The 21,361-nt window shown below is 40.0% G+C and overlaps 1 protein-coding gene across 1 annotated transcript in view; it reads right to left on the minus strand.

Moving 5' to 3' along the window:
- Positions 1 to 2,875: 2,875 nt before the first annotated feature.
- The window catches only part of Sytl4 (synaptotagmin-like 4), a 78,721-nt gene continuing 60,235 nt past the window's right edge, over positions 2,876 to 21,361 (minus strand). Inside the window, exons 6-17 of the mRNA XM_005406935.2 lie at positions 21,082 to 21,183; positions 20,503 to 20,578; positions 20,010 to 20,097; positions 19,806 to 19,909; positions 16,820 to 16,927; positions 15,469 to 15,647; positions 15,086 to 15,188; positions 14,408 to 14,569; positions 9,152 to 9,260; positions 7,249 to 7,348; positions 6,307 to 6,515; positions 2,876 to 4,513 (exon numbers count right to left, since the gene is read on the minus strand). Coding sequence (XP_005406992.1) covers positions 4,365 to 4,513; positions 6,307 to 6,515; positions 7,249 to 7,348; positions 9,152 to 9,260; positions 14,408 to 14,569; positions 15,086 to 15,188; positions 15,469 to 15,647; positions 16,820 to 16,927; positions 19,806 to 19,909; positions 20,010 to 20,097; positions 20,503 to 20,578; positions 21,082 to 21,183 — 1,489 coding nt within the window. The 3' untranslated portion in view covers positions 2,876 to 4,364. The remainder of the gene's footprint in view (positions 4,514 to 6,306; positions 6,516 to 7,248; positions 7,349 to 9,151; positions 9,261 to 14,407; positions 14,570 to 15,085; positions 15,189 to 15,468; positions 15,648 to 16,819; positions 16,928 to 19,805; positions 19,910 to 20,009; positions 20,098 to 20,502; positions 20,579 to 21,081; positions 21,184 to 21,361) is intronic.

The raw sequence follows: 21,361 nt of genomic DNA on the forward strand, positions 1-21,361 counted from the left end.
CAGATCTTCCTCTTCCTCCCTTCATTGCTTTCCTTCCTCCTTTGGTACCAGGGACTGAACCTAGGACCTCGCACATGCTAAGCACATGGTATAACACTGAGCTACACTTCCAGCCCCACATCCCTGATCCAACTTCAGTCCAAGTCAATGGTGTGTCAGTGTTTGGAAGAAAAGTGTTTTCCCCACCTCGCTGCTAAGACCCTGTAACACTCGTGGAACTCAGAGTCGCAGTTAGGCTCAGCAGCTTTTTGCTTTACCCAGGGCTCACCTGTGGCAAACTAGAGCAGGGAGGAAGCAGGCTGGGTGAGGAAGCAGAGCTGATAATGTTCGAACATTTACTATATGTAAGGTGCTATTTTAGACACTATTATTTGAACCTGAAGTCTTCATGAGAAACCTAAAAGTAGATACAATTATTAGCTTCCTTTTCCAGATGAGAGAATTGAGGCTCAGTGAGGTAAGGCAATTTGCCTAAGATCAGTCAGCTAAAAGGTGGCAGAGTCAGGATTTAAACGTCAGCAGACTGACTTGTGAGTCAGTGTTATTAGACGTTGTGCCGCCCAGCCTCTGCTTCCCTTCCTACTTCCCATCTAAGAAGAGTTGAAAGCTCTAACCAAGGCGAAGGGTTCCATTTTCAGTAATCCTACTGAGACTCAAGGATCAGAGTGGCTCCAGGAGGAAAGAGAAAAACAGCAGGCTCTCAGCACCCCTTGCCCAAAACAAATTCATTTAAAGCAGAGTGATGGGACATAAATCAGGAGCCCAGGGTTATGGGCGTAGCAGTGAGTCAAAGACAAGCTACTTCCACTGGAGTTTTAAAGAAAATCACTCTCTCTCTCTTTTTTTTTTTTTTTGAGCCAGGGTCTCCCTATGTAGCTCAGGCTGGCCTGGACTCACTACGTAGCCCAGGCTGGGCTCAAACTCATGGCGATCCTCCTCCCTCCGCTCCCAATGCTCGGCTTACAGGCGTGTGCCACCACACCTGGCTGGAAATCTCAATTTTTTTAAATGCAAACTAAAAAGCCAGTTGATGGCTGAAATGGAACATGGAAGAAATGACTTAACTTGAAGGAGCAGGGTCCCTTCCCTCCAGAGAAATACAGGAGATTTGGAATACCAAAGGCAAGTTATAGGCAGAAGGCAAAATACAATAAGTTCATGTAGGAAATTTTTGGTCAGATAAGATCTGTGCTTCCAAAGGTCTTTCCTTTTCTTTATCACTAACACTTCAAGTGGTGGCAGGCCAAAGGCTCAAGCATTAACAGAGGGGGCCTACTTTTCCCCAACAATGTTTCCATCCCCGGCCTGCCTCTTTCTTTTTTTGTTTTTGTTTTTTGAGACAAGGTCTTGCTATGCAATCCAGGCTGGCCTTGAACTTACCATGTAGCCCAGAAGGTCCTCAGAGTCCCAGAGATCCTCCTGCCTCTTCCTCCAGGGTGCTGGGATTACAGGCAGGCACGACCACACCTGGCTGAGCCTGACTCTTACATATAAATGCTTCACAACTTTAAAACAACTGAAGAGCTCTTAACTCATTTTAAGTAGTCAAGGCAAGTTTTATTGTAACCTCCTTTGTAAATTATGACTCAAAAACTCGCAACTCCTAAAGCAGGGGAAAGACATAGGAGAATTGAACCCATAGCCAGACCCAAAATGGCTAACATGACCCAGGCACTCTATATATTTCTATTCCTCTCTTTCTAAACCCCCTGGCCCTAACTATCTTTTTCCTTCTCTTCCTTGTCTTCTTCCTTCCCCTCCTTCACTTTTCTCTATCTACTCCTTCCTTCACTTCCCTCTCTTCTAACCCCCCCATGAACACAGGCTATAAGTCAATAAGCCGCATGACTATTGCCCAAAGCATTTTGATTGTCCTACTTGGTAAATTAAACCCATTTCTCTAAGATATTTGGGAAGAGATTAGTCACCCCTTCCTTTGACTCTTTGCATATCATTCTCATAGGAGGCAGCATGATTCATAGTATCAGACCTTGAATCAAATACCAATTCTGTTGTGTGATGGTGCGCTCGAGTCTCTTCATTTGAAAGAAGGAAAATTTTCCTACTTCATAAGGTAGTTGGAGAGATTAATGAAATAAAATATAAAGCCTGTACACAAAAGGCATTTGGTATATGTTAATGCAACTTTTTTAACAAGAGGTCAAGAATCTTTGGGGCTCTATCTGGAAACTCAGAGCCCCATTTCAGAGATAGGTTATTAGCACCTGTATTATTTCTCTCTCTCTCTCTCTCTCTCTCTCTCTCTCTCTCTCTCTCTCTCTCTGTCTGGCTTTTTGAGACAGGGTCTCACTATGCAGTTCAGGCTGGCCTTGAGCTCACTTTGTAGCCCAGGCTGGTCTCGAACATAGCGATCCTCCTGCCTCAGCCGCCTGAGTGCTGGGATTACCGGTGTGTGCTACCACACCCAGCTATCTCTCAATACTAAAAAATGGTAGAAGTAGAGGGAAAAGTCTCCACTTCCCAGAAAAATCAATGAATCCAGAAGGAAGTGCTTATTGTAGGGGATGTCTTTCCTTACCTTCTTCGTGAAGATGACTCTCCTCCCTCCAGCAGTGGAGGGTCTACAAACCTAAAGGCAAACTTCCCTTGGTACCTGAGAGAGAAAAGTGATGCCATTTTTAACATGGGTTCTCACTTCTCTCCTTAGACTTCAAGATATAGGACAAAGGACCAGTCTGATAAAAGTACCATGGAACACTGCAAGAAAGGACAAAATATCTTCACATTAGCACAGGATGGTTAGGGAAGGGCATTTATCACTCTGATTCTTACCCTTAAAGCTACATATAAAAGGAACAGCAGTAAATCAGAACATCAAGGACAGAAGCATCTATGGAACTAATAAATGCAAACATTTGACAAGTGAAAAAGCTTTATTGAAACACACATTCATGTTAGGAGGGGGAAAACAATATAGCAACAGCCCAGGATCCCAAGTTATACTTTCCATTGCAGTATCAATACATACCAAATAAATATTTTAAAAGCATTCCTCCATTCAGTCCACACATACAAAAGAAGCCACTAATAGCTACCCTCAGTCCGGTGGTTTTACAGGAGAGTCAGCTAGCACCTGGCTCTACTCAAAAGGATTTCTTCTCTGATGTAGACTCCTTCCACACACAACTTTGTATAGACACACTCGTAAGAAGGAAAAGGTCAGATTGGAAGAATGAATAGCAGGAAATAAAAGTTAGCTTACCAGAACTCTCTTTGAAAAACTATGCCACACCAAACTCATGTTACACATAGGCCAAAGTTTAGAAAACAAATAAAATGGGAACTGAAATCACATCAGGTAGGAAGTCCAAACCACCGAAAGATTCTCTGTGTACGTTCTTCTGGAGCACTACCAGTCCCTAGCCTGGGGAAACAGTACAATTTCGATAACCCTTGCTTCTTCTGGCTGACACATTGGTATGCAGACCATATTCTGTGTGGCAACACCCTGCAGACACAAACACTGGAAAGATGGAGCTCACAGAATTGAAGATGTTTCATCTTCTTCAGAGAAATGAGGACTTCTCTCCCAAACCCTTTCTGTATCGGGTTAAAACATAGAGAATTTGGCATGGCTGTGAGACACTGTACCCCCAGTCACACAGATCCTCTCAGATCAGCCAGAACGTCTCACTGGGCATGTTCATGACCCAGCCACAAGGTCACTATCTAAAGTGCTTTCCTAAGGTGATTCCATTTTAAGGAATCCCTAAAGTTCTAATAAAGGTGTCTAAAACTGGAAGAAGCTGAAGAATTTGCTTAACATTTTAAAGAAAAGCATTACATTCAAGAAAGGTAGAAACTGCTGAAGATAAGTTAAAAGCCAGGTTTCAGGAGTTTACCAAGGTAGAAGATGAGTTAACAATATAAATTGGAGAGGAAGGAGATGACATAATTATCTCTCCCAATTCCTCTGTCTTTAGTAACCCAACCCTGCTTCCCAGAGCTTTGGTATCAGATCAGGCACACCTTAAGCCACAGACTGAAACTAACACCGTAGGTAGCCAGGGCTTCCTGGGATAGCAAAATAGAAGGTGGAATATTGTTTAAAAAGACCTTTTTAAAGTTAACTAAGCTTCATAAAGTTACAAAAAAGAATGGACTCTGATAATATACTAGATTATGCACAAGTAGAAACATTTTCAAGAGACCTTTATTCTTCAGCCTGTTCTACAAAGAGGAACAAGTCTGTATCTCTCTAGCCAGCAGATTAACACTTGCAGAAATATATGTTTTACACAAACACCCAACACACACATTAAATTAGAAACCTTTGCTCTTGGTTTCTTCACTTCCTCTGACTTGCTCTGGCCAGCTCTGGAGCTGTAGAGGATGACAGGGACTCATAAACCCAGTTTCTGCTTGGCCATCGAGGAACGCAGTTGCAGAGTCCCTTCCGCCCAAGACCCTGGGTACTGTCGCATCTTCTGCCATAGGCTCACTTCCTCCCCAGTTGAGTCCATCCAGTCCACTACTTCCCCATTACTGATCCCTGAGGAAAAACACCAAAGGAGGCTGAAGAGGGACCCAGTTCCTCATCCCAGCAGGGAAGATGGGCGATACAGCAAGGGTAGCTGCCCCTGAAAGACTACTGTGAAAATTAGCTGATGGGGACAGCAATCTGTGAAGAGCTCCACGTTAACCTTGCACAGATATTTCTGTGCTCCTGAGGCTAACGAGGACTCTGAGCTGATGAAGTGGAACTCCAAATGGCACAGTCACTACAGACTTCTTATGCAAAGCCATCGCAGAGTTCTGATGTCTGATACTTCATGCCACAGCTTTCGCCGTTCTATCATTGCCAACTTGAATTTAAAATGTTTAAAAGCTGAGTGAACACCTTTTTCTCTAGCTGTAGACTCCAGGCCTAAAGTTAGGACCACGCGGGCTCATTCCTACTCTCTTGTACACTTATTCATTCTTCCAACAAATAATTACTGTCTATTGTATGCCAGGTATTCTTCTGAGCTCTGGAGATACAATGATGAACAAAACATACAAAGTCCCTACCTTCAGGCAGCTTATAATTGAATAGGACAAACAGAAAATATAATAAGAAAACTAACTAGAGCATATCAGACATTGAGATCAATGTTAAGAAATGGGACCTACTGTCGAAGGGATGGTCTGAGGAACTCTGAGAAAGACACATGTGGATAAAGACCTAAAGGATGAGGGAAAGCTAGCCTTTCAAGAGGGAATAATAATTGTAAAGGTTCTGAAGTGGGAATAGGCTTGGCATATTTGGAGAGAAGACCAAAGTTTACTAAGGTTACACCATAGTGAGCAAGAAGGTGAATAACACAGGAAGAAAAGGAACACAGGGTCTAAATTATATGTGGGCCTGTAGGCTTGGTAACAATGCCATATTGTTTTCTAAGTATGTTAGTAAGCTAATGAATGGCTTTGAACCAAGGACTGACATGAATTAGCTTACATGTATAAGAACATCACTCTGGTTTCCTGGTTATTAATAGCCAAATAGCATTTAAGGCCATGAAAATGCAAGGATTGTGGAGAGAGAAAAGAAGAGAATCAAAAACTAAGCTCAGAGAAGCACCAATATTAGAATGAGGACACAAATAAAACCATGAGAAGCAGTAAAAAGTGGGTTCAAGAGAAATCAAAGAGTGCAATATTAATAGAAGTATTTCAAGAAAAGGGGAGTGATCTTCTATGTTAAATCCTACTAAAACTTCTACTAAGAGTAAACAATACTTCGATATGAGTAATTGCTTAGCAGAGTGATAGGATAGAAGCAAGATCACAGCAGGTTGAGAGCTAAAGGAGAGGTGAGGAAGTGAAAACTATTCTTTTTAAGAAATTAGAGTGGGGTGTGGTTGAGAAAAGGTTTCCTTTTGTTTAATAAGATTGTAAATGCCAGAGCATATCGAGATTTGCCTCCAGTAGGTACGTGGGAAGGATGGAGACAATAGAAGTGAGACCATTGAGATGGGGAAGGGGTTGTCCAGAACACCTGGAGAGACAGGTTGGCCTTGTAGCAGACTTTTCTTTCATTATGACATAACAGAAGGGGTGGGGGAATATATATATATATATATATTCTTTTTTTCTATCAGGATCACACTTATCTGTACACATCACAGTGCATGAACTCAGCCTTCTTCTTGGCCTGGCATATAGTGGGCACTCAATAAATATTTGCTGAACATTACCCAAAACGAAAGAAGACAACTACCAGAGAGGAACTGTGTGTCAGGATATGGGGTGCTGGTAGTGAAATAAACAAGAAGCCCTTAAGACAAGGGAGGGTTGGGGACTCACCAGTGCCAACACCCAGCCTGACCCCTCCTAGGAAGTCATTGCTGGTCAGAGGCTCCCGATCCCACACAGTGAGTTCCAGGCACATGTGTTGTAGATCTTCAAGTCTCATACCATTATACACAAATGTGTGGTTGTAGTGGGGATTCAGGGTCTTCTTTATCACAGGAGTTTTACGCTTATTGGCCTTGTTTTTCATAGGAAGGAGGTATCTGGCAGAGGGGAGGGAATAATCAGTGCCTACTCAAAGCTGGCAAAATCTGTCTAAAGTCCCACTTTCCTTACCACAGGCAGAGCCCAGAAGGTGAGTCAATACCCAAACCCAAGTGCACACATCCCTCCTTTGTATCTGCTGAAGCAGACTTCCTACTACCTCCACTATATCATTCACCTGATTCAATTCTTTTAATCTGGAGAGAAACTGAATATATTAGTCAGGTTGTTGTCTATTCTCCACCAAAAACACATGTTAAATATTTTCTTCCATGTCTCCTACTATGCAAGGAAAATAAAACCAAAAATAACATCTATAGGCTTAGCCAAACATGCTTTCCTAGAAAGCCTAACATAGCCAGTGATCTATAATTTGGGTAAAGCCAGCATTGCTTTAAAAATATGGGGAACAAAGCCATAAATCCCCATATCTAGACAGCAGACACCATTTTTTCCCCAGGACTAGCTAAGAGCATGAGTTAGGGAAAACTCAAAACCTATCAGTCACCACTCTTTTTTTGATATTAACCCTACAGCCTCATCCAAACTGAGCTCAGACAAGTGAACAGGAAGTAGTAGAGGTTTGCCATTACCTAATTTCAGGAATAAAGTTGGTCACTGGAGGTGGTAGGATACCCAAGGGTAGTATCCACAGAGAAAGGGTAAATTTGGTTCCTCTGTTAACTCTCTTGTCCTGAAACTGGTTACTCAGGTACTGGCCCAGGGACTCACCCCTTGACAAAGCTGTCTGAAGTTCCTCCTGATTTGGCAGCTGTCAGGTTCTTGGCTTCTTTGATCCATACTTGAAGTTCTCCTCCTTCCACACCTTTACCTGTAAGGGACGGGAGCCATAGCAAGTGAGACCCTGCATTTCTAAGCTAAGTTTGAGCTTTATATGCATAGCACTTCCTTTCCTTGCTTCTGCAGACAGCAAGCTCTCCACAACAGAACCATGCCTCACTTGTCTCCTCAGTACCTGGCACAGTGCCTAGCAGTAAGTAGTAGGTGCTCAATTAATAACAACCCCAAGACCAACAAATGCTTGCCAAAAACTGAATATGTACTGGATACTGCCTTAAGCATTTATTTCACAAAAAAAATCATGAAATATACAATATTATTACTCCCAGTTTATAGATGGAAAAATTCAAGTTTACAAGAATGAAGTTGTTTAATGTTTACTGAATGACTTTTTAAAAAGAAGAAACTATTCCCCTTGAGTTCTTGACCCCTTCCTCACTTCACAGAACTAATCAGGCAGCATCAGTTTCAACCTCCATCTCCTACTTTAATATGTCTTTCTCCACTGAACCCTCGCCTCAGTCTAAACTTATGTTAATCTCGTGTTTTTTCAATCCATTAAAACAAAAAACCTCCCTTTAACCCAATCTCTTCTTCAAGCTATTCTCCATGTCTCCTCTCTTTCACCACTAATTATCCTGGGGGCAAAAAGCCCACACTCGCCACTTCTGTGTCTCTGCTTCATTCACTTAGCTTCATTTTCTAGTGAAATCTGGCTTCTGCTTCAACTAATCCACTGCAAATTCTATCAAATGCCAGTAAGCTACGTCTTCTCAGTCCTTGTCTGGCCTAACCTCCCTGTAATATTTCAACATTGTCAAAAATCCTTGCTCCTTCTTCTTGAAGCTCTCTCCTGGCAGTTCTCTCTCCTACTAACTCCCTGTCTCACCAACAGTTCTTTCTCTCTTCATGCTTGAAAATATTTCTGCTCCCTATGGTTCTATCCTTGCCCCTATTCCATAGGCATTCTGTCCACCCTCCTTGGAGACCCTGTTGATTTCCCCAAATTCTCTAGATTAGATCTTGCTGAAGATATATATTTTTAAGAACTTTGGTTCCCCTTTACCAGTGGATTATGTTCAGCTCTTTACATTCAAGGCCCTTTTCAGTTAGGCACCAGCCTCATGTCCAATCCCAGGTGCACTCTCATGTATACAAATGCATTCTGTAACACAAACCCCACTGACAAAAGGGTTTTGGTTCCCCCACATTCACCATGCTTTCTGTAATTGTGCTACCCCACCTCTTTGGGGAATGTTCTTTTCTCCTTACTCTCCATCTTTTACTGCCTGATAAAACCAAAAGGTCTGGTTTCAATATTACTTCCTCTTTGCATCTCCCCCACATATAACCACACAAATTATCACTCCTGTATCTGGGCCCCTTTGGCCCTTTTTTTGCTAAACTCACCTCTTCAAGGAAGAGCGCATATCATGTTGTACTTGTCTACATATCCACAGTTGCTTAGCACAGAGCTTGATATGTTGAATTACTCCTCCTCAACCTTCAACTTCCTGTCCCTCCCACTTTACCAATTCTTCTAAAAATAATTTTCAGACCCCCAAATTTCTCTTCTCTTAGCAGCTGGCCACAGCTGAACCAAAACCAATGCAGGTCAATAACCTAAAACATAATATTAAGAAAGTAATTTCAACCCTGAGGCACTCCCTTCCAGTTGAAAAAAATGCAGAAACAGTTCACTTAGTGAAAGAGTCTTCCCTAGAAGAACCAAAGCGCATTCCAGCCTGGTCTCTCTAACAGTGCCAGCACCAGCCTTGCACAGATCCTGTGTAGAAAACTACAAGCTACATCCAGGGCCCCAAAGAAAACTCACTTTTTTTCCAGTCACTTCCAGTGGGAAGTTTGGAGGCTGGGATGTATTTCAGTGAAACAACCAACTCGCCTTTGTGTGATGGCACACCAGTCGGGGACTCAGCAATGATCTGAAACACAAGGAAACCCAACAGGTCAAGCCAGATTTGCCAGAAAGTATTAGGACCTCTCCCTCAGGTGATTCTAAAATTCCCCCAAGAACAGCATCATGGCATATGGCGATCCTTTTTATAGATACAATCCTGACTCCCTAAGCCATAGCACCTACAGGCTTCTGTGGCAGATTCTTGATGAGAAGACATAGAAGAACCCCCAAGATGTTCTGCAGTACCCACTTTGTACCTTTGGAGATATAGTTATTGGATTGCAAACACTCTCACAAATCTGCCAGCAAGGGTGCCAATCAAACTCATAAAAGACTGATACCATGATGAGGAATCTGGTGGCCAGCAATGATAGTAATAGTTAAAAAAAAAAAAGTGAAAACAGTTGAAATATCAATAAATACAAGAAAGATTCAGTGAGTGATTTCAATTCCTTCATGTGACATATGGCATGCAGATATTGGATAGAATGCAGGCTTTGAAAGTGACAACCATTTCTGATTGCCCAAATAAAAATTAAGAAAAGTGGAGCGCCACTGCAAAACAGGAACTACTTAGTTTTCCTGTCTTGGATAACATTTTGCAAGTGAGCACCCTGAGACAATCTGACAGGTTAAAACAGGAACTGTTTGGATGATTCCAGCTGTGACTACCTAACTTGGCTATGTGTTTTACTGCTCCTAGATAAAAAGTGATTTTTCATTTTAGGTATTGATTGAATTTTAAGATCTATTATTTACATGCCTACAAGAAGTCTATCTTATAACTGTTGGGTAAAATTACTCTAATCTATGGATCCACTTTTATCCTATGAAAAAAGAATATAGAGAATCTGTCCTGCTGGCATGAAAACATACTGTTAAGTCAGCAAAGCAAGATGTAGGAAAAAAAAATCTCACTTATGTCAAAATATATTCACATGAATATATATGTATTAAGTAATTATTACCATTATCATTTATACAGCACTTACTATGTTCCAGGCACCACTATAAGTACTTTAAATTTTTCATTTTGATTAATCCTCAATATAGTCTCTATGAAATGCATATTATTATCTCCAGTTTACAGGCTATGGAACAGAGGAATAGAAAGGTTAAGTACCTCGTCCAAATTCATACAGCTAATAATTGGCAGAGTCAGGACTCAAATTCAGACAGACTGGATTCTGAGTGTATGATTTTAACTACTATACAACACTGCATAGAAAATCCAGCAGAATTCAGATAATTTTAATACTTGTTCCCTCTAGGGAATAAAATGGGGAAAGGAAGGAGGACTTTCCCTTCTTAATCTATATTAACATCTCTAGTTTTGTTTTTATGGACATATCACCTGCATGCTTTGAAATATAATTACTTTTTTCTTAACTACATATATTTTATTCGTTGATATATATTTGTGACATATAATTACATTTATTTTGGGGAGTTGGTATATATACATATTGCATCTTAATCATTTCTTTCTCCTCCCCTCCCTACCTACCATTCTCCCCTGTCCTCAGATCCCTTCCCCGTCTCTACAAAGGCTATGTCCTTATTTCCTATCATCATTCATTTTGCTAACACTAAATGAAAAACATCGGATATAGAAAATTAAATATTCCATGGTTTCTCTTATATGAGAAACTCAAAAATAAAAAGAGCTTTTTCAAATATGAACTGAAAAGATCTAAAGGCTAAATTGAACTCTATTTCACAGATTTGAATATGCCACAATTTTTAAATTTATATATATTATTTTTTACTAATGTTCTTTCTACTACAAGAATCTAAATGGCAGGAGGACAGGAGTCAAACCTATTTTCTTTTCATCCTAGCATGACCAACACTCAGCAAAGTGCCTGGCACATAGTAGGCACTCTACAAATATTTACTGAGTAAATTTAAGAGTAAATTAATGGATGTCTGGGAAAAGTATCAAGGGCCCTATCTTTGACTCTGAGTGGCAGAAATGTTTCACTCTTCTGTTTCTCTCTGTGTGACTCTCCTTTATTCTTGGGTTTTGAGACTGTGAACTGGTACAGACTATAGGTCCCCTTTTACAGGACCTTCCTCTAAGCCAGGTCTTCACCACAGAGCATCTTGGTGCTAGAAAGTCAGGATTGGATTAATGCATCACATACCCAGAATCCACAAAGTTTAGTATACGAGAGAAGAATTTGGAAGGGAATGCCAGCAAAAGAAATTGGAATGAGAGCAAGCACATTGCTGGGGCAAAAAAGTAAAAAAGAAAATTCCAAAATAACAAATGTAGGATATTTTAAGTTAAAAGAGATACATGATATGAGAATGATCTTTTTGCTGCTTATAAAATGTGTATATGTTTTATTAATTTCTAGGTCGACAATTTCAGGGCACCCTTTAAAACTGGAGTTTAGCATTAGCTAGAAACTCACATATTTGTTTCTGTGGCACATTTTCATTATGGCTCAACATATTTGCAAAGAGCAAATACTTCTATTTAATACAGTTTCTTCTTTTTATATATGACATTTTTATTAGTGGTAGTTCATGATGGTTTTCAGTGACATTTCCAATATAATTATGTGAAATGTAGCCCACTGAGAGAAGGACTTACATGACAAATGCTTAAGAAATTTTAAATTTCTAATAACATGTCTTTAATTAACATTTGAATGGGTAAGTGTAATGTTAGTGTTTTGAGAGGGCAATAACTATCCAGTTACTGGGTGTACCCTTCCATCAACTCGGCACTCCACCATCAGGAATTTGTCTGACAGTTACACTCACAAAAAGAGCACAGATATATTAAAATTTTAAGAACAAAACTTTAAAAAGTTTAAAAAAGAACAGAACTTTAAACAACTGGAATACTTATTAGGTGGAAAACTGTAAATAAATTATACTACAGCCACATGATACAACAGTATCCAGCAATTAAAATGAGGCAGATCTGTAAGTGATGGCATACAACCATAATACATTGTTAAATGAAAAGGTCAATTTCATTGTTAAATGAAATATATATTATATTATATATAATATATATATACACATACATACAATGAGGTTCATTTGAGCCCATTCATATAAAAATGAAAAATATAAATCCATAGATTTATATCTGTGCTGCTTAACACAAAATTTCTAAACAGATACTTAGCTACTTGTTAATGATAGTTATTTCTAAGGAATGAAACCTATTTTCTTCTTATGTATTTTATGTTGCTTTACTTTAGAACCACATACATATAAATCCTTTCATGCTTAATTTTCTTAACATGGTAAAAAGTTTAAAAGTTTTTAAAAGGGCATATAAAGAAAATTTATCTTCTTTCCACCTCAGGCTCCTTTCCTAGAGGCCAATACAATTACTAGTTTGTTTTTTAATACTCCAAAAATATTCAGTGATACCATACATTATTTTAAACATTTAAGTTTCTCATATTAAAATTTTAAAGGGGAACAATGTTCTTCTACAATTCTGATAATCAAGACGTCGCTAAGTCCTCTGCTTTAGCAATTTCACCTTAACCAAAATGACAGTAACCTGTGGAATACTCATTATGTGTCAGGTACTGATTGATACTTTCCATATAATCCTGAAAAAGACGAGTATTATTATCTCCACTTTATGGATGGAGAACTGATCCTGACAAAAGTTAGATGACTTGGGCCAGGGATATAGCTCAGTGGCATAAGCACTTGCCTGGCAAGTCTGAGGTCATGAGTTTGATTCCCAGCACCAAAAAAAAAAAAAAAAAAAAGTTAGATGACTTCCCTAAATTACTTCATAAACTAGGTGACTCACAGAGCTTGCAAGTGACAGAACCAAGAGTCCAGACCTGGTCTGCACTAAGATCCCAGGCATGATTATGCTACAGTGCAACACTATCACTTGAGATGCATTCTCCAAAGTAAAATTTTCTCTAGCTTATGCAAGAGTACATTTTCTCTAGCTTATGACTCTACTAAAGAGTCACAAATTGATTTACTTGTTTAGTGAGAGGGTTACCTTGGCAAAGAGGTGCAGATTAGAATACATCTAGAAGATTAGCTTGGAGGGGTTAGGACTCCAGAAGGTTAGGAGGCAAAGCTTGGCACCCATATGAAAGACTTCTCTATGAAAAACCATGGCTTCACAATTTGTTATAGCTAAATCTTGGAAACAACCCAGATGCCCATCCACTGAGGAATGGATAAAAAAGTTGTGGTATTTTTATACAATGGATTATTACTCAGCTGTTAAAAAGACAAACTCAAGGCTTTTGTAGGTACATGGATGCAACTAGAGACCATACTCATAAGTGAAATAAATCAGAACTACATGTGTAGTCATCATATTGTCTCCTTAGTGTAGGAACTTGAAAGACTAGGTAAAACTTAAAATCTATAATAGATGATAGGAAAGGGTTAGAAATTGCTCAAAGGAAGGAAAGACTGGGATGAGGGAAAGAAGAAAAAAGAAAGAAGGAAGGTAAAACATAAATATATATATGAATAGCTGTGATGACTGTATTGCTGTTGTCTGATGGTGTATTGAAATGAACAGTTAATGCCCACAATATTTTATGTTCTGATTGACTTTGCATGCTTGTGTCTGGTGGTCTGAGCAACTGATTTGAAGGTAACAATATGCAATGGAATTACAATGGTGAACTTCTACCATCTTGTCTAGTGAAACTCTGTATTATCTCTAATGTTTTACTGAAGAATTATTTTCTTATTCTCTTTAATGGTTTGAGCAATCTTTCATTCTTACATCTGATAATCTGAGCAACGTAGTTGAGGATAGTGATATGCAATGTAACAACCACTGTTGATTTGTATTAATTTGTCTTGAGACCCTGTATCACTTTGAATGTTCTTGCTTTATTTATGTTCATGATACTGGTATGCTGCTACTGTTCTATTTTTGTTTGTTTGTTTGTTTCTCATGTACTACTCTCTTTAAAATAAAAAAAAAGAAAAGAAAAACCATGGCTTCATACTTTGCCTAGCTTATACAAAAATGATTGCTCACACTTATAATGAGGCTCTAAAATTGCTGTCAAACTCAGAAATGCCACCAGGGTGCACTAGAATTCTACTAAGCACTACATTCAAAACCACTACCAATATACAACAGAAGAGGCCACTGCAGATAATTTAAACTAAGCTGTGGAAGGAGTTGTTAAAGCAGACTACCTTTCCATGTAAAGGCAGGCAATGATCCAGCTTCTTATCAAGCTTCCAGGAATCCATATGGACCTCTGCCTCTCCAAGAAAAGTGTTCCTGCCAAATCGACCATGGTGCCACACTGAAAACTGCAAGGTCCTCTGGGCCAGAAGAGATTCTGGAATCTCATACTGTGAAGATAAAGAAGCCCACGATGATCAGTTATCATCAGAAATGATTGTTCTAAACACTCAGCAACTCACATCCACTGTCCAGAGTCCTTAGTATCAAATTATTTTAGTCCTTACACACCTTGAGTTTCCTCACCCAAAACCTCAATCTACTCCATTACACAAACCTACCATAATTCATAAAAAGACCTGGAAAATTAGGCTTTTTTTTCCTTGAGTGGGTGAGAGGATATCGGCACATCCATAAGTAACTAACAAGAAGACTCTTTATTCCAAATGACCTTTTAAAATGAAATTTATGCCCACATGAATCTCCATCTTCACAATAATCCAAGAAAAGCCAGATCACCTTCATTTACTTTTCTGGAAGTTAGGATGTGAGCAGATTCCAAGACTCCTCAGACACAAACATGGCTTACTGAAACCCATGTTAATCAGTTACATTACAGAGGCATAGCTACATTTTAGGTCACAGGACAGAACAAGTTCTTCTGCCTTCAGAATCAAGATACTTACCCTGAGGATCTCATCATATAGTGGATTGATAGTGTCCCTTTTGATGCTGGTTTTTCTTTTACCTTGGCGGGTCTTGTCAGGAAGAAGATAAGTCTTTACATACCTAGAAACCAAAAAAGTACTGAATAACTTGTTATCCTTTCTCAAGCCCCTTCTTCACTTCCCTGCTTGCCATATAAATATTCCACAATGAAATGCAATGTCATAAATGTCACCTAAAGCCTTCTCAGGTATGCCATTCTTATTTTTTCACAGTCCTGAGACCTTTTTTACCCCACCCCACCATAGGAAGTGATAAGCTCAGTTCAAAAGTGCCCAGAGAGATGTCAGTCAGAGCCTGGTCTCTTATCTCACAGCACCAGTTAAGTTTCCGAAGCACTCACGGGTTAGAGCGCTTCTTGGCTTCATCTGCATAGGCCAGTTGGTGGCACTCCTTCACATGGATGACCAGAGTCTGTGTTTGCTGCTCAAACTTCAGGGAAAAGGCAATCTTGCCAGTCACAAAGATGTTTCCGAAATCACCAGCTTCACTATAGATGCTCATCATGCTGCCAATGGTACTCTAAAGATAAAGCACCCCCAACGAACATCTGAGGGAAGTCTACCCCAGCATTCACAATGCTCATATCTTCTGTCGTGATAAAACCACAGTCACCAAAGAAAACAAAAACTTCAGAAGTCCCTGCAAGGAGCCAATAGTAGCTACAGTCTCTATCCAGAGGATAAGTCAGGGCTAACAACACACTCACAAATGTTTAGATTAGTAAACCAGTTCATGGATCACATATTCTCCTAGGTTCTCTTTCCCCCTCCTTTTACATATGTTACTGCTAATTTTTACTTACCCCAAAAGGAGGATAAGGAGTAGATGTAAAATGCAGCTAAATCTACTTATGATATGTGTTATATGTTAAAACATGTGCTAAAAGGGGTTACTAATTCAAGTAAGGTGCCTTAATTATCTACCTATCTTTATCAGACCTATAAAGAAAAGAGATTGGGGGCTGGGGATTTAGCTCAGCGGCAAAAGCGCCTGCCTGGCAAGTGCAAGGTCGTGAGTTCGGTTCCCGGTACTGGAGAAAAACCAAAAAAAAAAAAGAAAAGAGATTGGTCCAGAATAGAGGGATGTAGAAAGGTGTATTTCCTTTCTGATAATGATAGGTTGCGTGAGCCTAATATTCTTTTTCTGTGTGTGAGTGTGAAATTCTAATAAGCCTTGTTCCTGACTCTGTTTCCCTTAAATATCGATCCTAATAGTTATGATAGAACTAGGCCTTAATTCTGAAATGTCACTTTAATTTCATGATCCTGATTGGTATTGATGATACTTAATCATGCCTTGATGCCAACTAACCCTGCCAGAGCCCTTCTCATGCCATTCACTTTCCTTTAATGTGAGAATCTGGAGTGGGCCATGATGAAGTTTGATCTTGCTCACATTGTGACCTGGATACCTCTTAAGAGGACTGTTATGGTTTATAAAGCTGTGATTAAGAATGTCCCTAGTCCCATTACTTAATGTAAGAATATTCAGGAAGGAGGCTGAGGAAGTCACCGAGATGTACACTAAGTTTCTATTGGCTAAATTGAGGATAAGAACAAACAAATGTATCTTCTTTACCTGGAAATATTGACTGGGATGACTTTCCTAGTTACTGTATCTGCCCTAGAGAGGCTCTCTTTTCTTTCTTGGTAACCCATTACATGTATAACCACAGAGAAAATATAACTTACCATGGAGGAGCCACTTTGCATGCTGCTTCTGGCTAGTTTCTGGCGATGCAACTTCACCAAGTGGTCAATGTCTTCTTCTTCCTCCTCTTCCTCTTCTTCTCTCTTTTCCTAGAACAATAAATGAAAATTTAGAGTTAGTAAAAATAAGAAAAGCTTCAAAGACTGGGAGTATCTTTCTTTTAATAGAAAGTGCCACAAAGCTCTGAAGTTCCAAGGGGAAACATACCCACATATCCTTATTTTTACATCTCCCAATTTCCAGCTTTCCAGCTCAGTTTCAATCAGGTTTGTCATATCTCAAAAGAATACTTAATATTTTTCATTGTTATGGCTTATATGTAGATGTCCCTCCAAAGGCTCATGCACTCATAAATGTAGCTTTTGGAAGGTGGCTGGATCATGGGTATATGACACTAGAATTGATGGTGTGTGGTATTGACTGGATTAGTACACTGATTGGTTAGCATTTTTCTGCGTGTGCCTGAATGGATTTATTGAAGACAGAAGCTCCACCCTGGATGTGGGTGGCACCAACTAGTAGGACTATAGCCTGAATAAAATAAAAGGGAAAGCAGGGCTCACTGCTTTGTGCTTTTGTACCTGCCCTGTCACGGAGTGTTTCCCCTCTACCATGTCCATCTGCAATGCTGCCCTGTGGTGAGGTTAGCTGACTATGGACTGAAACCTCTACAAAATGTGAGCTAAAACAAAGCTTTCCTCCTGTAACCTGTGGATGTGGAGTATTGGCCCCAGCAAAGAAAAAGTAAGACAGAGTTTGGTACCAGTAGTGGGGTCATTGCTGTGATACTACCTGACCATGTGGTTCAGAAGCCTTTGGAACTGACTTGCAGGAAGAGTTTAGAAAGGTTTGGACATGTCTGCTGAACAATCAGCATGGGAATGCTGTAAGGTGAATTTGATGGGAGATTCTGGTCAGTGCTCAGAATACCAGAATGCTGATAGAAATGAAGCTAGTAAAGATCAAGTTGAGGAGGTTTCAGTTAGGAATAAGGACTGAATTGGTTGTTGGACTTCAGACCATGTGTGTTATGATTTGGCAGAAAATTTGTCTGCATTTTTCTCATGCCCAAAGAATTTGCAGGAGACTAGGATTAAGTGTCGTAGACTAAGTAAGCTGGCAGGAGAAATTTCAAGGCAGTCTAATGTTGAGGTGGTGACATGGCTACTGTTGGGGGCTTTTGGTCAGATCTATGCTGAGAATTGAGAGCAAAGGTCCCAGCAGAATGATTTAAAACATTTTGAATTTGGCCAGAAATAAAGCTCCAGTAAAGTTGCACCCTGCAAAGATGGAACAGAGAAGAAATTGGTTGCTGAAAAGATGAGCAATAAAAAGCCAATATTTCAGAAGAGGACAATAGAAAAGATGGCCTGATGGTATCACAAAGGATGTAGCAAGACTACATCCTTTGCAACCTCAGAATTGCAAATGTGAAAGACTTTGCTTTGAGTAGAGAGGCCTAGCACACCATGTTTCAGAATGGCAGCAGCCTAGGGAAGTTTTTCTTCAGGATTTGGTTCCTAGTGCTCAGCAATCCAGGCAATCAACCCCTACAGGAAAGAGAGAAGGAAGGCTGGCTACAGCTCCAGCTGGCAGCAGACTTTGGCATCATCCATATGGTGCTGATTTTAGGTACATGCAGACTGCAAGAGTTGAGGGGTCAGGAAGGCTTCCACCCCGATTTGAGAAGGCCTGTAAGGCCAGGCAGTGTGGCCCTGAGAGAGCAGTGTGTGTGACTGTGATTGTGAAACCAAAGGTACAGTAGGGACCCCCCAAGGTTGGAGAAGCCAAGAATATGGATCACCGGAGGAGTGTACAAAGCCAGTCCAAGAGAGAAGCCATGAAAGCTATAACCACCAGCATTGCCATAGGAGCAGAAACACCCAACCCCTTTGAAGTTCACATCTTGTCACAAATTACCCCAGATGCAATACATGGAACTAAGAGGTTTGATGTTTGCCCTGGTGGATTTTGGTCTTGTTTTGGTCCCACTCCTGTCTAGCCTACTATTTCTATCTTTATCTTTTGGGACAGTAATATTTATTTTGTGACGTTGTATATTTGAAGTGTTTAACTTTCTTTTCATCTTTATAGGGGCTCATAGCTAAAAGTTTGCCCTAAATATCAGGTAAGAGTTTGGACTTGGACTTTTCAGCAATGCTGAAATTGTTAGGACTTTGTCACCTCTTAGAGATGGACTAAATGCATTTTGCATAAATGAATGGAAATGACTCTTTGGGAGGCCAGGGGCAGGATGTTATGGCTTAGATTTATCTAAATGTCCCCACAAATCCTCATGTGCTCATAGATGTGGTTTTTGGGAGGCAGCTTAACCATGGGTGTGTGATACTGGGATTAAGGATGTGTGGTACTAGATTAGTCCACTAATGGGTTAGCATTTTGGGGGGTGTGGCTTAATGGATTTGCTGAAACTGAAGCCTCACCCTGGGTGAGGTTTGTAGTTTGAATGGAATAAAAGGGAAATGGAGACCCACTGCTTGGTGCTTTTGTCCGTGCCCTACAATGGAGTGTTTTTCCTCTGCCATGTCCCTCTGCAATGCTGCCCAGCTGATTATGGACTGAAACCTCTACAAACTGTGAGCTAAAATAAACCTTTCCTCCTTTAACTTGTGGGTATGAAGTAGTTATCCCAGCAATAAGAAAGTAACTAAGACAGTCGCAGAAGCTATAATTCTTTTCTATTTGACTACCCCAACAAAACTATACTTCTACATTTTAATGAAAACAATATTTGAGCCTCCAACCATATATTCAGCAATGTATTGGAAGATAAGAGACAGTAAAAAGATTCCTTTCCTTTAAGCAAATTAGGAACTAGATTTGAGGGAATCAAGATTCATGCTCCCTTTTCCAAAACAATTAAATAGCTGACTGAAAGTAACAGGTACTGAAGCCAGCTCTAGAGAAAAAGGATACAATGGCCAAATGAAATATTAGAGTACTTACAGTATCCACACTGAGGCCTGGGACAGATTTGCTTCTGTCTCCCATGGAGCTACTTTCATGCCCTACATCTTCTGGACGAAGATCTATCACAGATTTAGTATATTCTGAGTAAAAGACCAAAAATCCAAGTCAAAACAGACCTACTCCACTCCATATCACATGCCCAACATGGGTACTCAGAACTTCAGTTCCCAAACTGGCTACCTGAAGGCCTGAAGATTTTTCTGGTGTTCTTGAATATCATTTCATCCTCATCAACAGATACTACATTTTGACTCACTGGCTGAATTTCCTAGGAAGGAATAAGGGCAAAGAAGTAGAAACTGGCAGTTGGGCAGGTGGAAGTAGCGAGTAATGAAGGGTAGCCTTAAGCAGAATAAGGCTCAAGTAGTTACTCAACTATGACAAACTTAAAAATTAACTGCCTAAAGTAGTAAAAATCTACTTTATCACACATTTCAATCAATACCTTAGAAAGTACTTCCAAGTGAATATGAAATGCAATTTGTTTAATTGAATTCCTGATTTAAATCCTAAATGGAGAAGGAAGGAAGGGAGGAAGGACAGAAAAGGGAGGGGAAGGGAGGCAAAGGGTAAGAGTTAAAAGGAGGAAGTGAGGGGAGGTGAGAGGATGCAAAGAAGGAAAGAAGAAAAATAAGGACAGAAGAGAAAGAAAATGCAATAACCTGAAGTTTACCTTTTCTACTTGAGATCTGGGGGCAGACATCTTCTTCCATTCTGGAAAGAGGCCAGATTTATCCAGAGAGTCTCTCCTAGAGGTAGATTAAGATGTTATAACTAAGTCACTTCTTCCCCTTCCTCTTCTACCCAGGACCCAATACTCTAGCAAAGGAGAGTCACTGGCTAGGGGTCATCATATTAACCAAATCCAAAAGTTACCAAAGAAACCAAATCCAAATTTCACATTTGATTTATCTTGAAGGCATGTAAAATATCAGACAAGAAGTTTTGCATAAACACAAATACTCTTACCCCCACTCCTAAGGAACAGCAGCAGCAGTTGCTGCTGGGCCAGGAAGAATCCTCCAAGGTACAGCAGACTGGAAAAGTTAACATACTCCAGAAAGCTGTGTTCAGAGCCAACTCAGTTTAAATGCTACTGAGAGACTTTTGCTGAAGTCAGACAAAATACTACATTCAGCTGCCTGAAGACAAAAATCAGAAACACTAGAGGCACAGACCTGCATCTTGGTGCTAGAGAACAAAATGGAAGCTTGAATTGAGCAGAAGGGAGGAAAATGGGGATAATATCCACCTTGAGGTGCTATCTGAGTCAGCTGTGTAGCTATCCAAACTTTCACTCTCAGCTTCCAGTGCACTTTTTCCACTTTTCAACTTTGGCACTTCAAAAGGCACACTAAAATAAAATCAAACAGGCAATATTTAAAGGGAGCAACGTCTCCTATCCCTTGGTAGCCCTCCTTCCAACCTATTCACAATGGTAATGTGAGTGTTTTCTAAAATAAATAGACTTTAAAATATGTAGACCTTAAAAACTCCAGTGTCGATACCACCGCGATTCCCAGCCGAAAAGC

This window comes from Chinchilla lanigera, unplaced genomic scaffold, assembly GCF_000276665.1.
Source record: "Chinchilla lanigera isolate Chin_1 unplaced genomic scaffold, ChiLan1.0 scaffold00102, whole genome shotgun sequence".
NCBI classification, from domain to species: domain Eukaryota; kingdom Metazoa; phylum Chordata; class Mammalia; order Rodentia; family Chinchillidae; genus Chinchilla; species Chinchilla lanigera.